The 15,357-nt window shown below is 47.3% G+C and overlaps 1 protein-coding gene and 1 pseudogene across 1 annotated transcript; both read left to right on the top strand.

Moving 5' to 3' along the window:
• The first annotated feature begins 557 nt into the window (after positions 1-557).
• On the top strand, positions 558-15,083 carry LOC119250241 (zinc finger protein 560-like). Its single transcript, XM_037518013.2, has 6 exons — positions 558-678; positions 1,762-1,799; positions 4,056-4,182; positions 5,419-5,489; positions 13,924-14,050; positions 14,926-15,083. Exons 2-6 carry the CDS (start codon positions 1,767-1,769, stop codon positions 15,015-15,017), a joined length of 450 nt encoding a protein of 149 aa, XP_037373910.1. The 5' UTR covers positions 558-678; positions 1,762-1,766; the 3' UTR covers positions 15,018-15,083.
• LOC119250276 (proteasome subunit alpha type-2-like) lies at positions 7,473-8,333 on the top strand (annotated as a pseudogene).
• Positions 15,084-15,357: the final 274 nt, after the last annotated feature.

The following is a 15,357-nucleotide window of genomic DNA, read 5'->3' as shown; positions in this document are numbered from 1 at the left end:
CCCTGGTCAGGGAGCTACCCACACGGCAAGCAGACCTCTCCTGTCTTGCCCGCTGCTCCCCTCAGCAGTGTATTTCAGTCAGTCTGCCTGTTCTGTTCCCCGCTCTGTCTCTGGCGAATCCTCTCACCCCCGCAACTCTGGCCTGAACCCCCATTCTTGCATGCATAAATAAATAAATCTTTAAAAATAATAGTTTCCAAGGAGGAGCGGCCGCCCTTTCGCTCAGTGACACGAGGGAACGCAGCCTTCAGGAGCACGAGAAATCACCTCTGGCCCCTGGGCCCCGTGCTGCGCTCCAGGGGGCCTGAAGTAATATGTATCAACACTCTGCTGTGCAATCCGGGGCAACAATGCCAAACAACCTGGGTGACTCCCCCAGCACGGGGCCAGAGTGGGGGGAGGGTGGGGCACCCTCCTCCTCCTCCGCATGCGCTGCGCGTGAGGCTGCTGCAGCCCTACCCAGAATGCTCCGCGCCGAGTGGCAGCGCCCTGACCCAATGAAGGCGCAGGAGAGACACGGTTTGCATTTGGCGCGAAAGACAGAGGCGGGACCTCCGGTCTCACGTGGCGGCGGTCCTTCGGGCTACTTCGGGGCTGATCCCTTCAGGGAGCAGGGTCGGACCTGAGACACCCCAAGACAGGCAGCCCAGGAGGAAGCGCTGTGCTCACCACACCTGGGTGAGTCTGAGGTTCGGAGGCGCACCGTCTGGGGTGATCCCACCTCAGGACGGGGCCGATCCCACCTCAGGACGGGGCCGATCCCACCTCAGGACCGGGCTGCAGGCGCGTGGCGAGAGCTCCTGTCACTGGCCACCCACAGACTCCGAGTCAGCGGCCACACTGGCCACACCAGTAGGCCTGGGGTGGTGCTTAGTCCTTCGAGCCCTCTCCTGCCTGTCTCCCGTCCGATTTTTGTCTCCTAAAGCCCTAAATTAGGGGAAACTGTTCTGATCACTACAACCGAGGCCTTAGTGTCCAGAGGGGGAAGGAGGGTGCACCTGGGTGATGCCCCATTTCTGAAAGCAATGTGAGGAAGTGTGGCGGGTGCTACGGCAGAAATCAGCAGGTACAAGGCCTTGGGGGGGGGGGCGGCTCTCCCAGGAGCCTGCGGTCCATGCTATTTGCATGGAACAGTGTGTGAAGGGGAGTCGTGCCTGACATGGCAGGTAGGTGCCCCCGGATCTGCCTTCGAATGGTGCTGGGATCCAGGGAGGCTTGTGAACAGAGAAAGGTTTTGGGGGGTTTTTAAGATGCTCAGTGAAAGAACAAAATGAAGGGACTCCCTGGTGGTGCAAGGGGTTAAGCACAGCACTATGAAGCAATCCACAGCCTCTGCAGCACGAGTTTGATCCCCGGCCAGCCAGGGAGCTACCCACATGGCGCAGCAGACCTTTCCTGACTCACCTGCTGCTCCCCTCAGCAGTGTATTTCAGTCGGTCTGCCTGTTCTGTTTCCCACTCTGTCTCTGGTGGATCCTCTCACCCCCCGCATCTCTGGCCTGTACCCCAGCTCTTGTATGCATAAATAAATCTTTTTTAAAGAAAAAAGAACAAAATGAAAAGGGTGATATACAAAGTGAGGCACAGGGAGGGTGAGTCCTTGTCCAAAGACTCACAGCTGATAAGAGGCAGTACTGAGGACTGGAGTAGTGAGGTTGTACAGTCAGCCCAAGGTCACCCGGTTCCAGACCAGGAAAGATGCAAGGGAGTCCTGCGATCACGGTGCCCTTCCCTGGTTCTCATGGCCCCCCTCTTCCCACAGGTTCCATGGCTTCAGGAGCACTTAAGGATCCTACACAGGTGAGTAGGACCTGACTAGCCACAACTCCCCCGATCCCATACACACAAATGGCCTCTGGGATTGTGATGCTCTGGGACTCAGCCTCTCTCTCCTAACCCTTTGGCCTGGGATTAAGAAACTCCCATCCAGGGCCTCCCTGGTGGCGCAAGGAGTTAAGTCTCAGTACTATCAAGTTATCACCAGCCACTGCAGCACGAGTTCGATCCCCGGCCAGGGAGGTGACCCACATGACGCAGCAGACCTCTTCTGTCTTGCCCGCTGCTCACCTAAGCAGTGTATTTCAGCACATCAACCTGAACTGCTCCCCACTCTGTCTCTGGTGAATCCTCTCGGTCCACACACCTCTAGCCTGCACCCTAGTTCTTGTATGCATTAATAAATAAAATAAATCTTAAAAAAAAAAAACAAAAAAGAAACTCTATCCAAGGACCTTATTCTGGGTTAGGGTTTACATGAAAGGGTTCCTGTGTCTAACAACCAATGAAAAGAGGTGAGGGAGGTTATTCCAGGCACAAGTATCAAGATGCACAAATACTTGAGGTTGAACCTGAACTGAGAGCATTCAGAGAACCACAGGAGGGGAGACCAGGGTTGGCTTTTTTTAAAAAATAAAACTAAATACCCATGACCATTTATAATACCTCCCACCCTTATTACCACCCCCTATGCTCTTGACCTCTGGTAGCCTCAATTCAGTTATCAGTGTCTACTAGTTATTTCTGTTGTGTTTTGTCTGTTCATCTGCTTTCTTTCCCTATATTGCACAAATTGGTGAAATAACCAGTATTTATTTGTCTTTATCTCTCTGACTAGTTTAGCTTCACATAATCCCACTGAGGTCCGTCCATCTTCCCTTATATTACAGTCAAGTAGAACTCCATCATGCATAAATGCCACATCTTTACCCAATCCACCGTCAATGGGCATCTCGGCTGCTTCCCTGTCTTAGCTGTTGTAAATAATGCTGCAGGGAGGGCTTCCCTGGTGGCGCAAGGGGTTAAGACGAAATCTGTGAAGCTGTCCACAGCCACTACAGCACGAGTTGGATCCCCGGCCAGGGAGCTACCCACATGGCACAGCAGACCTCTCCTGTCTCGCCCACTGCTCCCCTCAGCAGTGTATTTCAGTTGATCTGCCTGTTCTGCTCCCTGCTCTGTCTCTGGTGAATCCCCTCACCCTCTCACCTTTGGCCTATTCCCCAGTTCTTGTATGCATAAATAAATAAATCTTTAAAAAAAAAAACAATACAGCAGGGAGTTGGGCTTGGGACGATGATTAGGCGGGTAGAGGAAGGGTGTGACTAAAGAGGGAACAGCAAGTGAAACAGAAGAGGACCGGCGGGAGCGAAAGTTCATAGGTAGTTCTGAAAGGCTGAAGTTGACAGAAGCAACAGAGCAGACAGTGAGGCTTTCGTAGCAAGGGTCAGGCTGCCCCCGCAACAGGCAGTGGGCCGTTGGCAGTGAGGATCCTGTTTGCATTTGCCAAGCCCAGTCATGAGCCATGTGGTGAGCAGCAGCAGGGAAACCAGGGAGTGGCGTGGGGCAGGGAGGCGCTGTGGGGCCCCTGGTGTAGGGATATGAGAGAGGTGCTGTCTAAAGAGCAATGTACAGGGCCTCCCCTGGTGGCGCAGTGGTTGAGTGCTGGGCTGCGAAGCTGCCCACAGCCTCTGCAGCGCCAGTTCGATCCCCGGCCAACGGCGAGGGTCCCACATGGCGCGACAGACCTCTCCCGCCGCGCCTGCTGCTCCCCTCAGCAGTGTATTTCATCAGTCTGCCTGTTCTGTTCCCTACTCTGGCTCTGGTGAATCCTCTCACCCTCCCATGCTTCTGACTGTACCCAGTGCTTGTATAAATAAATAAATCTTAAAAATAAAATAAAGAGCAATGTACACACAGAGGGAATGTGAACGGATGTCGCCAGTACCCACGTACTAGGGACTTTCAGGCGAAGGATGGGCCCAAATGTGTTTCGGGGAAACACCATCTGGAGAACTTCCTGGGAAATGCCTGGCAGAAGAGGTGAAGCCTTGCCTGGGGGCCAGAGCTTATATGGCACCCATGTGCCCACCTGCCTGCTGTCAGACACAGAAATTAATTGAGCCATAAGGAGGGACCAGGCGCACATGGCACCAGGATCTGACACCTTATCTAGTTTATGGGCGTTGGGAGAAGAGTGAGCATGAGTTGCATCTACAGGGAAGTGATCTGGGGGTCCCTGGAGCCTGCTCATTGTTTCATGTCCCCTCTCGGTGGTAGGGCCAAGTGACCTTCCAGGACGTGGCCGTGTACTTCTCCTGGGAGGAGTGGGCTCTTCTTGACGAGGCGCAGAAACTGCTGTACTTTGATGTGATGCTGGAGAACTTCGCCCTGGTGTCCTCCCTAGGTAAGCCTCTCACACCTGCCCAGGCCTGACTCGGGGCCTGCCTTTCCCTTCCCAGGACAGACCCTTCTCTTAAGTGCTGCTCCCTCCCCTGGCTCCCTGTGTGGGTGTTCTTGTTGCTCAGGCTGAGCTGTTCCACTCTTGCCCTCTTCCCACACAGCCCCAGCTCCTGCCAGGAAGGGGGCCAAGTCTTCACTCCAAGGACCCCACCCTGTTTCCCTCTCTCTGACCAGGCAACCTCCACCCAGATTCTGCTCCCTTCCCCAGCTCGCAAACCTGTGTCTCTGCCCCAGCTGGGAACTCAGTCGCTGACGGGTCGCTGTGTATGTGGCCATGGCTTATTCTTGCAAGGTCCTCCCGTGAGGTTTTGTGGAATACTTTGTTTTCTTTCCCCAGCCCGCTGCTCCAAATTGCTCTGGGCAGCAGTCCCCACTTCCTTAGCACCTGCACCCCCAGGTGCTGTGTTCAGCTGAGGGGAGGGAGAGCGCTGTGGGAACTGCAGGGGTCGGGGGACAGGACTCCAGTCTGAGGGGTCCTGGCCCTGCTGAGCAGCAGGTGGGAGGGGAACACAACATCAGGGTGAGTTCGAGTCAGACCGTGAGTCTGTCCTGTCGCCACTCTTGTTTTGGGGCCAGTGCCAGTGGCCACACCTCATTTCTACCTTCTCTTCCCCATTTTTCACACTTCACCAACTTGTCGTTTCTATTCTGTCAAACTCTGTCAGGGCAAATCCTCAGCTGTCAGAATTCCACACGTCACCCTTTCTTCCCCACTGCTCTCTCTCACGTGTTGCCCACTCATGTCGGATCACGCGCCCCCATACGTCGCTGTGAGATGTGCGCGTATCTTTAAGTGGTCTTTGACCATGAACTGCTCCGACGCACCTGGGCTCTCTTGGACCTTAACACACTCTCTGTGCAGGGCTCACGTGTCATCAGCAAGCAGCTGCTAGAAGCCGTTTGGCGTGAGTCGTAGGCCCTGGCTCTCTTCCCTGCGCCGCGTGCCATTCTCCTGGCCTTGGCCTTGGCCTTGGCCTACCCTGTGTCCTTCATTCCCCCACACTGTGACTTTCAGAGGAACATTACCACATAGCAACTGCTTCCTCAGCCTGACCCAACTCCCGCCTCCTGATAGCAATCTTGTGGACGCATTTATTGGTACAGCAGATGTACATCTGTGATGGGGTTGCCCTTTCCACCAAAGTCAGCATGCCCTTCACTTGCATTTCTTTACTTTTAGGTTATTTGCATGGAGTGGAAGAAGAGAAGGCACCTTTTGAGCAGAATGTTCCTATAGAAGACATATCACAGGTCAGGACTCCCCACGCAGGTCCCTTTCCCCAGAAAGCCTGCTGTGTGAGACGTATCTCAGTTTTGAAAGTCAAGGACAGGGGAACACATACCAGGCAGAAACCAAACATGGGGCATGTGGGAGACAACTCTTTCATAGGAACATTTATAACGCAGCACAGTGGAGAGAACCCTTCAGAAGAGATGTGGCCGAGGCCTTGTGTGTTCAGGGCTGCAAACTGCATGGCCCACTGGTGTGGGGCAGCCATTCACCGTAGGAAACAGCCATCAGAAGTGTGACGAATGCAGGGAAGCCTTCCAACACAAACACCCACCCAGCAGCAGAGTGCATACTACAGAAAGGACCATGAGTTCTGCCTAAAACACACACCCATCCTTGCCAGTGAATTCGCACCGGAGAAAGGCTTTATCAGTGCAGTGAATATGGGAGAGACTATCCTCAAAGCTTCAGCCTGCTGAACACCAGGGAATTCACACTGAAGAATCTCATGAATGCAAAAAATGTGGGAAATTCTTTAACTGTAATTCTAGCCTCATTCAACACCAGAGAGTTCCTAATAGGTCAAGGTCTTGAAAGTTCAGCGAATGTGGGAAATTCTGTAATCAAAATTCCAGACTTATTGTACAAAAGAGAATTCATACTGGAGAAAGGCCTTCTGAATGCAAGGGGTGTGGGAAAGCCTTTAGAGAAAGCTCCAGCCTCGTTAAATATGAGAGTTCCTGTTGGAGTAAAGTTTAGGAGATTAGGAATGTGGGGGATTCTTTAGCAAAAGCACCTACCTTATTCAGCCCCAAAGATCTCACACAAGAGAAAGGACTCATGAAGTGCAGCAAATGTGGAAAAGCTTTCAGTTTAAGGTCGGCTCTGATTTACCACTAAAAACTTGTCTGAAGTTAGTGGGAGAAACCTTTAGCCAAAGGCCTATCCTGTGCAGCAGGATAGGAAAAAATCCACACTGGAGAAAGGTGTTACAAATGTTGTGACTGTGGGAACACCTTCAGTTAGAAGTTTTCTCTGATTTAGCACCAAATGTTCACTCAGAGATGGTATAAGTGCACTAAATTAAGAAAATCTTAACCCACAAATCTAGCCTCATTCTGAACCACAATGTCCTCAATGCAAAGAGACCTTATGAGCGTAGTAATATGGGAGGGCCTTCAGTTGATAGTTTACCTCATTTCAGCACCAGCAAATAAGCATAGAAGACTTAACTTATACATAGAGAATGTCCACAATGACTGAAAATAAAGAGCAGAAAACACAGAGGAGAATATCCAAGACCTGTGGGGCAATTACAAAAGAGGTAACAGACATAAAGTAGGAATACCAGAAGGAAAAAAGAGGAACAGAAGAAATATTTTAAGTGGCTAAGAATTTTCCAAAATTAATGACATGCATAAACCAAAGATCCAAGAACCTCAGAATACCAAGCACAATGGGCCTCCCCTGGTGGCGCAGCGGTTGAGCGCTGGGCTGCGAAGCTACCCGCAGCCTCTGCAGCACCGGTTCGATCCCCGGCCGCTGGCAAGGGTCCCACATGGCATGCAGACCTCTCCTGCCGCCCGCTGCTCCCCTCAGCAGTGTATTTCGTCACTCTGCCTGCTCTGCTCCCCGCTCTGGCTCTGGTGAATTCTCTCACCCTCCGGCGCTTCTGACTGTACCCAGTGCTTGTATAAATAAATAAATAAAAAGAATACCAAGCACAAGAAGTTATCAAAAAATCTATACCTAGGCATATCCTACTCAATCTGCAAAAATCTAAGAAAAGAAGACATTGAAAGAAATCAGAAGAGGTCCTCCCTGGTGGCCTAGGGGTTAAGTTCTCAGCACTATCACTGCTACTGCCTGAATTTGATCCCTGGCCAGGGAGGTGACCCACATATGGCACAGCAGACCTCTCCTATCTTACCCGCTGCTCCCCTCAGCAGTATATTTCAATAGATCTGCCTGTTCTGCTCCCCACTCTGTCTCTAGTGAATCTTCTCACCCCCCACACCTCTGGCCTGTACCCCAGTTCTTGTATGCATAAATAAATCTATTTCAAATTGAAGGGGGAATAAAGGCTTAGATAAATAAAATCTGAAGGAACCTGCTTTGCAAAAAATATTTTTAAAAAAGGGTAATGATATAGATGAGAAATTCAGACTTCGTGGCCTGCTGTGTGAAGATAACAGAGCACATTTCACTGACTACCTTCTACCCACCTGGTAAACACGTCCAGGTTGAATATGCATTGGCTGCTATATCTTAAGAGCACCTTCAGTGGTAATTAAAGCTCAAATGGTGTGGTTTTAGGAGCTGAGAAGAAACATCTATTCTATATGATAAACAAAGTATATACAAAGTGGAACCAATGACCAAGAATATTGCTTTGGTGAATAGTAGCTTGGGCCCACACTGCAGAGTGCTGTTTATAGAGCCTGAGAACCAGCTCAGCAGCACTACCTTGTTCACCAAGGACACATTCCCACCCCTCATCTGGTACAGAGAGTAGCTTCTGTGATACAAGAATACACCCAGTTAGGTGGTGTTCATCCATTTGGTGTTTCTTGTTTGTGGTCAGGATGACAGGACACCCTTTTATTTCAGTCAGATCCATCTGGATCTTACTTTGCCTAGAAGGCCACAGCCATGGGAAAGAACTGTGTGAAAGGGAAAACTTTCCTTGAGAAAAGATAAAATGAAGATCTGGAACTTGAAGATGCCATTCACACAGCCAGTTTAACCCTAAAGGAAGGTTTTGAAGTGCAAATGACAGAAGAAAACATAGTAGTTGGAATCTGCAATGAAGCTGGAGACTTATTACAGCTGAAGTTAAGGGCTACTTGGCTGCCACAGCCTAAGAATAAAGTGACTGAAAATTTTTAAATTTCAGATAGTCTCTCTACTTAAACATGCTTAAAGTGTGTTTTGTTTTGCAGACTTTTTTTTTGCATACTTAGTTCTCCATGTTTTAATGGACTGATGTTCTTAAAAAGAGCTATAAATCGGGCCTCCCGGTAGCACAGTGGGTGGAACGCTGCGCTGCGAAGCTGTCCGCAGCCTCTGCAGCACAGGTTCAATTCCCAGCCAGGCAGGGAGCTCCCCCCATGGCACAGCAGACCTCTTCTGCCTCACCCGCTGCTCCCCTCAGCAGTGTCTTTGCTCAGTCTGCCTGTTCTGCTCCCTGCTCTGGCTCTGGTGAATTCTCTCACCCTCCTGCGCCTCTGACTGTACCCCAGTTCTTGTATAAATAAATAAATCTTTTAAAAAATTATTCAAAAAAGGAGTTATAAATCACAATAAATTATTAAATTAAAAACAAACAAACCAGACTTCCATAAAGAAGGGAAGAGTGATGGAGTAAATGAAGGTAAGATAAAATGTTTTATTTTTTTCTATTTTTAGCCTAACAAAAAACCCTTTTTCAAAGTATAATAGCAATGTGTTGGGCATTTAGAGCATATGGATAAGTGTAATGAATGTTAGCAGTCACTGTAAAGGACAACGTGAAGAAATGAAAATACTCTGTTATAAAGTACCCATATGACCCATGAAGAGCACAGTGTAATTTGAAAGGTGACTTAGATTAGTAGTTATATATTATACATTCTGGAATAACCACTAAAGAAAGTGTTTTAAAGAAATACAATGGCATGCTAAGAGAGGAGACAAAATAGACGCATAGAATTCTCTCCTAAAAGCAGAGAAGGAGGAAAGTATAAAAAGAAACAAAGAATGAGTACAACAAATAGAAAACAGCTAAAAGCAGGTAATTATAACTCTATCCAACGATATCAATCATTAGTTTAAAGGTGAATGGCAGAGAAACACCAAATGGAGACAGAAACTATCAGAATGCATTTTAAAAAAGACCCAAATATATATTACCTGTGACACTGCTAGGTTAAATATTAAGGGACAGAGAAGCTGTACTACACTAGCGCTGATCAAAAGAAAGCAGAAGCAACTATATTAATATCAGACTTCAGAGCAAGAGAATTTGTCAGGGACAAAGAGAAGCGTTGTGTAATGATAAAGGAGTGACTTCTCTGAGAAGATAAAACAATTCTTAATGTGAATGGGCCTAACAACAGAGCATCAAAATACATGAGGCAAAGAGCACTTAAACTCAAGAGGAAGAAAACAAATAGCCCACTTGAAAAATGGGCTAAAAGTCTGAACAAAAACTTTACCAAAAAGATACACATCAGACAAATAAGCATAAGAAAAGACATACATATTTCTTTAAGAAATTACACAGTAAGACATTAATGAGATACCCCTAAACACACACCTCTTCAATGAAAAACTTTTAAAACCTGGTAATAAATTCTGGCGAGTATGTAGAGCAACAGGAACTCTCATTCATTGCTGCTGGAACTGCGAAGTGGTATTCAAACTGTTAGGGGTCCCCCCAAATCCGTGTACTAAAGTCCTAACCCCCAATGTGACTGTATTTGGAGATAAGGTCTTTAAGGAGCTAATTAGATTAAGTGAGGACAAAAAGGTGGGACTCTGATCCAATAGAGTTGGTGTCCATATAAGAAATGGAAGAGATACCAGAGCTCTCCCTTCGCTCCCCCCACACAAACACACCCCACATGCAGACACACATAGCAGGAGGCCACATGCGCACACAGAAGGTGGCCAACTGCAAACCAGGAAGAGCTCTCTCAGCAGAAACCAATTTTCTGACCTTTTGTCTTAGATTTCTAGCCTCTAGAACTGTTGAGAAAATTAAGTTTTCTTTAAGCCACCCAATTATTGGCAGCCTGGTAGACTAATGTAGTCACTTTGCAAGACAATCTGGAAATTTCTTAAAAAGTTGAATATAGTCTGACCATATGATCTAGCAATCACCCTTCTGTATTTTACCCTATTGAGTTGAAAACTTATGTCCAAAGTCTTGCACATGAATGTTTTTGCAACTTTATTGATAATTGCCCCAAAATGAAAGCAAACTGCCCCAAACTGAAAGCAAATTGCCCCAAACTGAAAGTCATTCTGTATAAAGGAGTTGTGGCACATAGCTGTGGTACATATAGTGGGATTCAGTGAGCAAAAGAAATGTGCTGTCCGGGCACAAAGGGTGTGGAGGAGTCACACATGCAAACTGCTAAGTGAAAGAAGCCAATTTCAAAAGGCGACTGTATGACTCCTGCTGTGAGACATTCAATAAAGGACAAAACTACAGAAATGGAAAATTCACTGGCTGTCAGGGTCTTGGGGGAAATTTGGAGGAATGAATGTATAAAGTACAGGGGATTTTTATGACTGAGGCTATTCTCTATGATACTGTTAAGCATTTGTCAAAACCCACATGCAAATTAAAGTGACAGTTTAGGTGATGGATCCCAGCAAATACTGCAGACTCAACAAGCGTGTCCGACTACATTAGAAATGTCTGAAACAATCTCTCCTAGGAGTGACGGAAAGATGCTGACCTAAGTAACTTAGGAAATAATGCAGTCTATGAAAGTAAAGGTGCACTTTAAAGTGGAAAGATGCACTTTATTCTAGTTGATAAACAATTCTGATAATAGCTTGACAGTGTACCGGACTGAACTATTAAGCAATGGCTGGAGGATGGCAGGAGCTGGGTTTCTCACTGTGGGAGCAGGAATTTACAGATCGGCAAGGAGAGGGGCAAGAATGATCCATGTGGCCGTAGATTAGAGCTGGAGATCTCAATAGGAACTCGTGTAATTTAACAAATACAGAGGGTATATATGAGTCAGTGTATACACTTGTATTTCTTTGTTTTGCCAGTTGAGGAAGACGAGAAGCAACAACAATCAGTAGCAGTGAGCACAGTTAGTGCCCAAGTCTTGATTGTGATACTGTTGTAGAGCAACCCCGATACAAAACGGGGTGCCAATTTCCCCATGGGGCTGACTAACCACGGATGGCTCTGTCCTAAATCACGTTGGACGCCAAATCTGTTATAGGGCAGGGAGAGGGGCAGCCCAAACCCCACAAACCTGCCTATTCTAAATGGGTTCTGCCATCAGCCGCATCAACACAAAACATAGGAGACTTTAATGGGAAGGAACTTTAATAAAACTAGGAAACAATACAGGTAAGGCAAAGAGTCTAGTTTCTAAATGAAGCACCCAAACTTACCCGTCCCCTCGTGGGTAAAAGTCCATCCATATGGGATCGGCCCAGAACAAGGCCCCAAAGCCTGCCACAAGTCTAAAGCATCTTCCAGTGGGGACCCACAGAAAAGGGCCAGAAACAACCAGACAAGCCCGGAAGGAAAAGAGCAAAATCAACATCAAAATAAAAGCTGCCATGGTCACCTCCCCATGGGTCTCACCCACGTCTGTGTCACCCAGTCCACAACCCAAAGACAAGCGCAGTTTCTTCACGTGTCTCTAGGCTCCATGCTCCTCCTCCAGGTCTCCTGGCTCCATCCTGCTTCCTTCCTTCCTCAGTCTCTTCTGCAGCTTCTCCTCTTCCTGCTCAGCTCCACCCTTCCTTGGGTGGGGCAGGGAACCTGGAACCTCCCCCTTTCCTGGGGACCACCCTGTAACAATACTGTTGTCTAATAAAAAGAACTAAGGATTCCTGGAGAAATGGCTGAGTCTAGGGCAAGAAATAGGCAACATGAGCTTGGGGTATTTTGTCATGCCAGAAAATTCAGCAAGTACTCAAAAAACCACACAATGGAGCATGTCAAAGGAATGCAGGAGCCAACTGAGTGAGCTCCCAGTGGGCAAAGAAGAGTACAGTATGGATGGTGGGAGAAGAACTTTACAGTGGAGAACCCAGATAAACAGCACTTAGTGAAGTAATCAAAGCCAACATCAAGTCACGCGTAAATCGCGTAGACAGCACATACTCTTCATCTGTGATGAGAATGGTGTTCTGCTTCTGTGGTCTTCCCCACGCCCAGAACCTAGGAGGAAGCCCCATAATCATGGAAAAAACAGCAAATTCCACTAGATGGACATTCTATTGTATACCTGACCAGTGCTCCTCAGATTTTTCAATAGCATCAAAACAAGCAAGGTCTGAGAAACTCGCAGCTGAGAGCAGCATCCTGACCCAGGAAAGGGACAGCAGATAATTGCTAACATGAGCTGAATAATAAACTAGTTAATAGTAATGTGTCAATGTCAGTTTATTCATTGTAACAACACACAAGTACCACGCTAAGATATTAATATCTTAGGGACTTTCACCAAGCAACAAATCAACTATCTGGTTGACTCGAAACAGATTTGTTGAATGTCTCATTAAATCATCTGCAGGAGAAAATAACACTGCAGTGAGTCCTGCTGTGCTTGAGACTTGAGTGAAGATGGCCTCCACACAAAACCACAAAAATGTCAACATCAATTCACTTGATTCCTTTTGACATTATTTACATTGATTGGATATGAATTGGCAGCCATTCCAGAACCTGTAACTGTGCCACAATCCATATAGCTGTCATAGAGATGTAAAAGTTATTCTATAGCCTTCTAGTTTTTTAAAAAAAAATTTTAAAACCCTAGTGAAGGGCCTCCCTGATGGAGCAAAGGGTTAAGCACAGCACTGTGAAGCTATCCGCAGCCTTTGCAGCACAAGTTCGATCCCCAGCTGGCCAGGGAGCTAACCTCATGGCACAGCAGACCTCTCCAGACTCGCCCACTGCTCCCCTCAGCAGTGTATTTCAGTCAGTCTGCCTGTTCTGCTCCCCTGTTTCTGGTGAATCTTCTCACCCCCCACACCTCTGGCCTGTACCCAAGTTCTTGTATACATAAATAAATAAATCTTAAAAAACAAAACCCTAGTAAATATGGGGGGAGATGAGGGGAAATTGTGGGAGGTGGTAATATGAAAACTGTTTGATTTTTTTTTTCTGTAAATCTGGAACTGGTCTTAAAGTCTAAATTAAAAAAAAATTCCAAACACACACAGACACACACACACACACCACGGAGTCCTTTATATAATCCATCCACTCCAGAGCTTGCTTTTGAAACATTTTCTCTTTAATTTCCACAATAAACTAGTGAAGTGGAAACCATTATTGAATCTGTGAGAAAGTTGAAGCTCCAATAAGTGAAGTTATTTCCCTAAGACATGCACCTCACAAGACCTGTTTTTTAAAGACTGGATTGAAACCTGGGAATCTGGGCCCAGAGCTGACACTTTGGACCCTTTAACACAGACAGAGAAGGCCTGAGATGGTGCTACGACCATCCTAGCCCTGTGAACTTGTCCTGACCTCGTGTCATTTTCCAGTGGTTTCCCCTATGACAGATTTTTCTCTCCTACACAATTGCATTGTGTCCAAAATGCAGCCTCTGCCTCCACACTGAGTACTACTCAGAGTTCGGCTCCCTAGATGAGCCTGGTGATTAGGCCTCGGGTCTCTGCGCCTTTAGCAGTGACCAAGCAGATTCTTGATTCCTGCAAGAGCCCCAAGGCCATAATGACTGTCTCCATTTAACATTCCAGATCTTAATGACCTTCAAGTACTTGGCCTTGACCCTCACTTGGGAGGAGTGGGAGCAACTGGACCTGACCCAGAGGACCATGTATCGGGAAGTAATGCTGGAGACCTACAGGCTTCTGGTCTCACTGGGTAAGTCTCCGCTCCCTCCCACATGGGGAATCATGTTCTCCTTCATTTCACTCTCTCACTCCAGGCATGAAGGTAGACAAAGCCTCTGCAGCCCACCTTCCCTCTACCCATGCCTCGCCGCCTCTTCTTCGTCTCCCTATATCCAGCCAGGCACCATGAGGGGCCAAAAAATAGGAAGTGACATCACAAATGAATGAAACCAAGCCCATATTCTCAATCCAGTACCTAGCACAGGCTGGCCTTGACCTACAGCCATATTTCAGATTCTCACCAGATGGAAAATGAATGGCCAGGCTTGTTTGCATTAGGTGACCCCAAAACCTAGTTAACAGGAGCTGGGCCATTCACCAAGCCCATGGGTCAGGCAGACGGCCCAGCAGCAGTGAAGCTAAACATCTCAGAAGGCTTCATTGTTTTTTTAAAGGCTTCTTTTTAACCTGAAGCAGCGCTAACAGTGTGTCTGGATGGCTGGCATAATGGGGTGAACCCCAGGGAATGACTTCTCCATCTCAGTCCTTAAAAGACAGCCCACTGCATCCATGGGGTGGTGGGGCCTAATCTGTCCTCAGGTTTCGATATCTTGATCAGCTCCCACTAGTGTGCTCAAGGGCTGAGTGAGGCTGAGGCTGGCATTTCTGAGCCACAGCGAAGGCAGGATTCTTCCTTGTTCCCATGAGATCTACTTGGGCAGTTTATTTTTCCATGACTTTGTCTCTGATCCAGAGGGGTCAGAATATTTAGAGTTAGAACATTAATCAGTTTGTCCCATCTCAATTTATGTCACTGAGGCTTTTCACGGTAATTCCGTCCTAACTTCACCACAGAATATTACTCATGTTTTATACAGATGATCTTTTTTTTTTTTTAATCCACAGATGCACCGATCTCTTGGATCCTCATTTCTTCTATCATTGGAGATCTGTCACCTGGGATCACTTTACAACATCCCGAAATAAAAAGTCCTTAAATAAGAATTTCGTTATCTGCAGGTTAAATTTACATAAAAATTCTCATTTTTGACCTGAAGTAGTTTCTTTTTCTGTCTTTCTTCAAAGACACCATTTCATGCATACAGTTAGGTTAGCAATTATTTCTTCAGCAGTTCGAGCAGGCCCTTTCCTCAGCGACCCTGAGCCGCAGCTGTACGTTGGGGAGAAGCAATGACAGATAACTCATTGTTTTGTTCTTGGCTTCCAGTCTGAGGTGAGGTTAGGAACGGAAATCCAGGCATTGCAGTGGAATTGGTGGTTGGGTGGGTTGTGAGCTGTCACAGGAAAGACGGGTCGGAGTTGAACGTGGTGACTCCG

Source organism: Talpa occidentalis, unplaced genomic scaffold (assembly GCF_014898055.3).
Source record: "Talpa occidentalis isolate TD23 unplaced genomic scaffold, MPIMG_talOcc4v2.1 talOcc4.17, whole genome shotgun sequence".
Lineage (NCBI taxonomy): Eukaryota > Metazoa > Chordata > Mammalia > Eulipotyphla > Talpidae > Talpa > Talpa occidentalis.
This window is presented reverse-complemented; position numbering and strand designations above follow the sequence as displayed.

Coding starts and splice junctions, on each gene's coding strand:
- LOC119250241 (XM_037518013.2), top strand. CDS start 1,767: ATGGCTTCAGGAGCACTTAAGGATCCTACACAG. Junction 4,183..5,418: donor CGCCCTGGTGTCCTCCCTAG/GTAAGCCTCTCA, acceptor CTTTACTTTTAG/GTTATTTGCATGGAGTGGAA. Junction 14,051..14,925: donor CAGGCTTCTGGTCTCACTGG/GTAAGTCTCCGC, acceptor TTTAATCCACAG/ATGCACCGATCTCTTGGATC.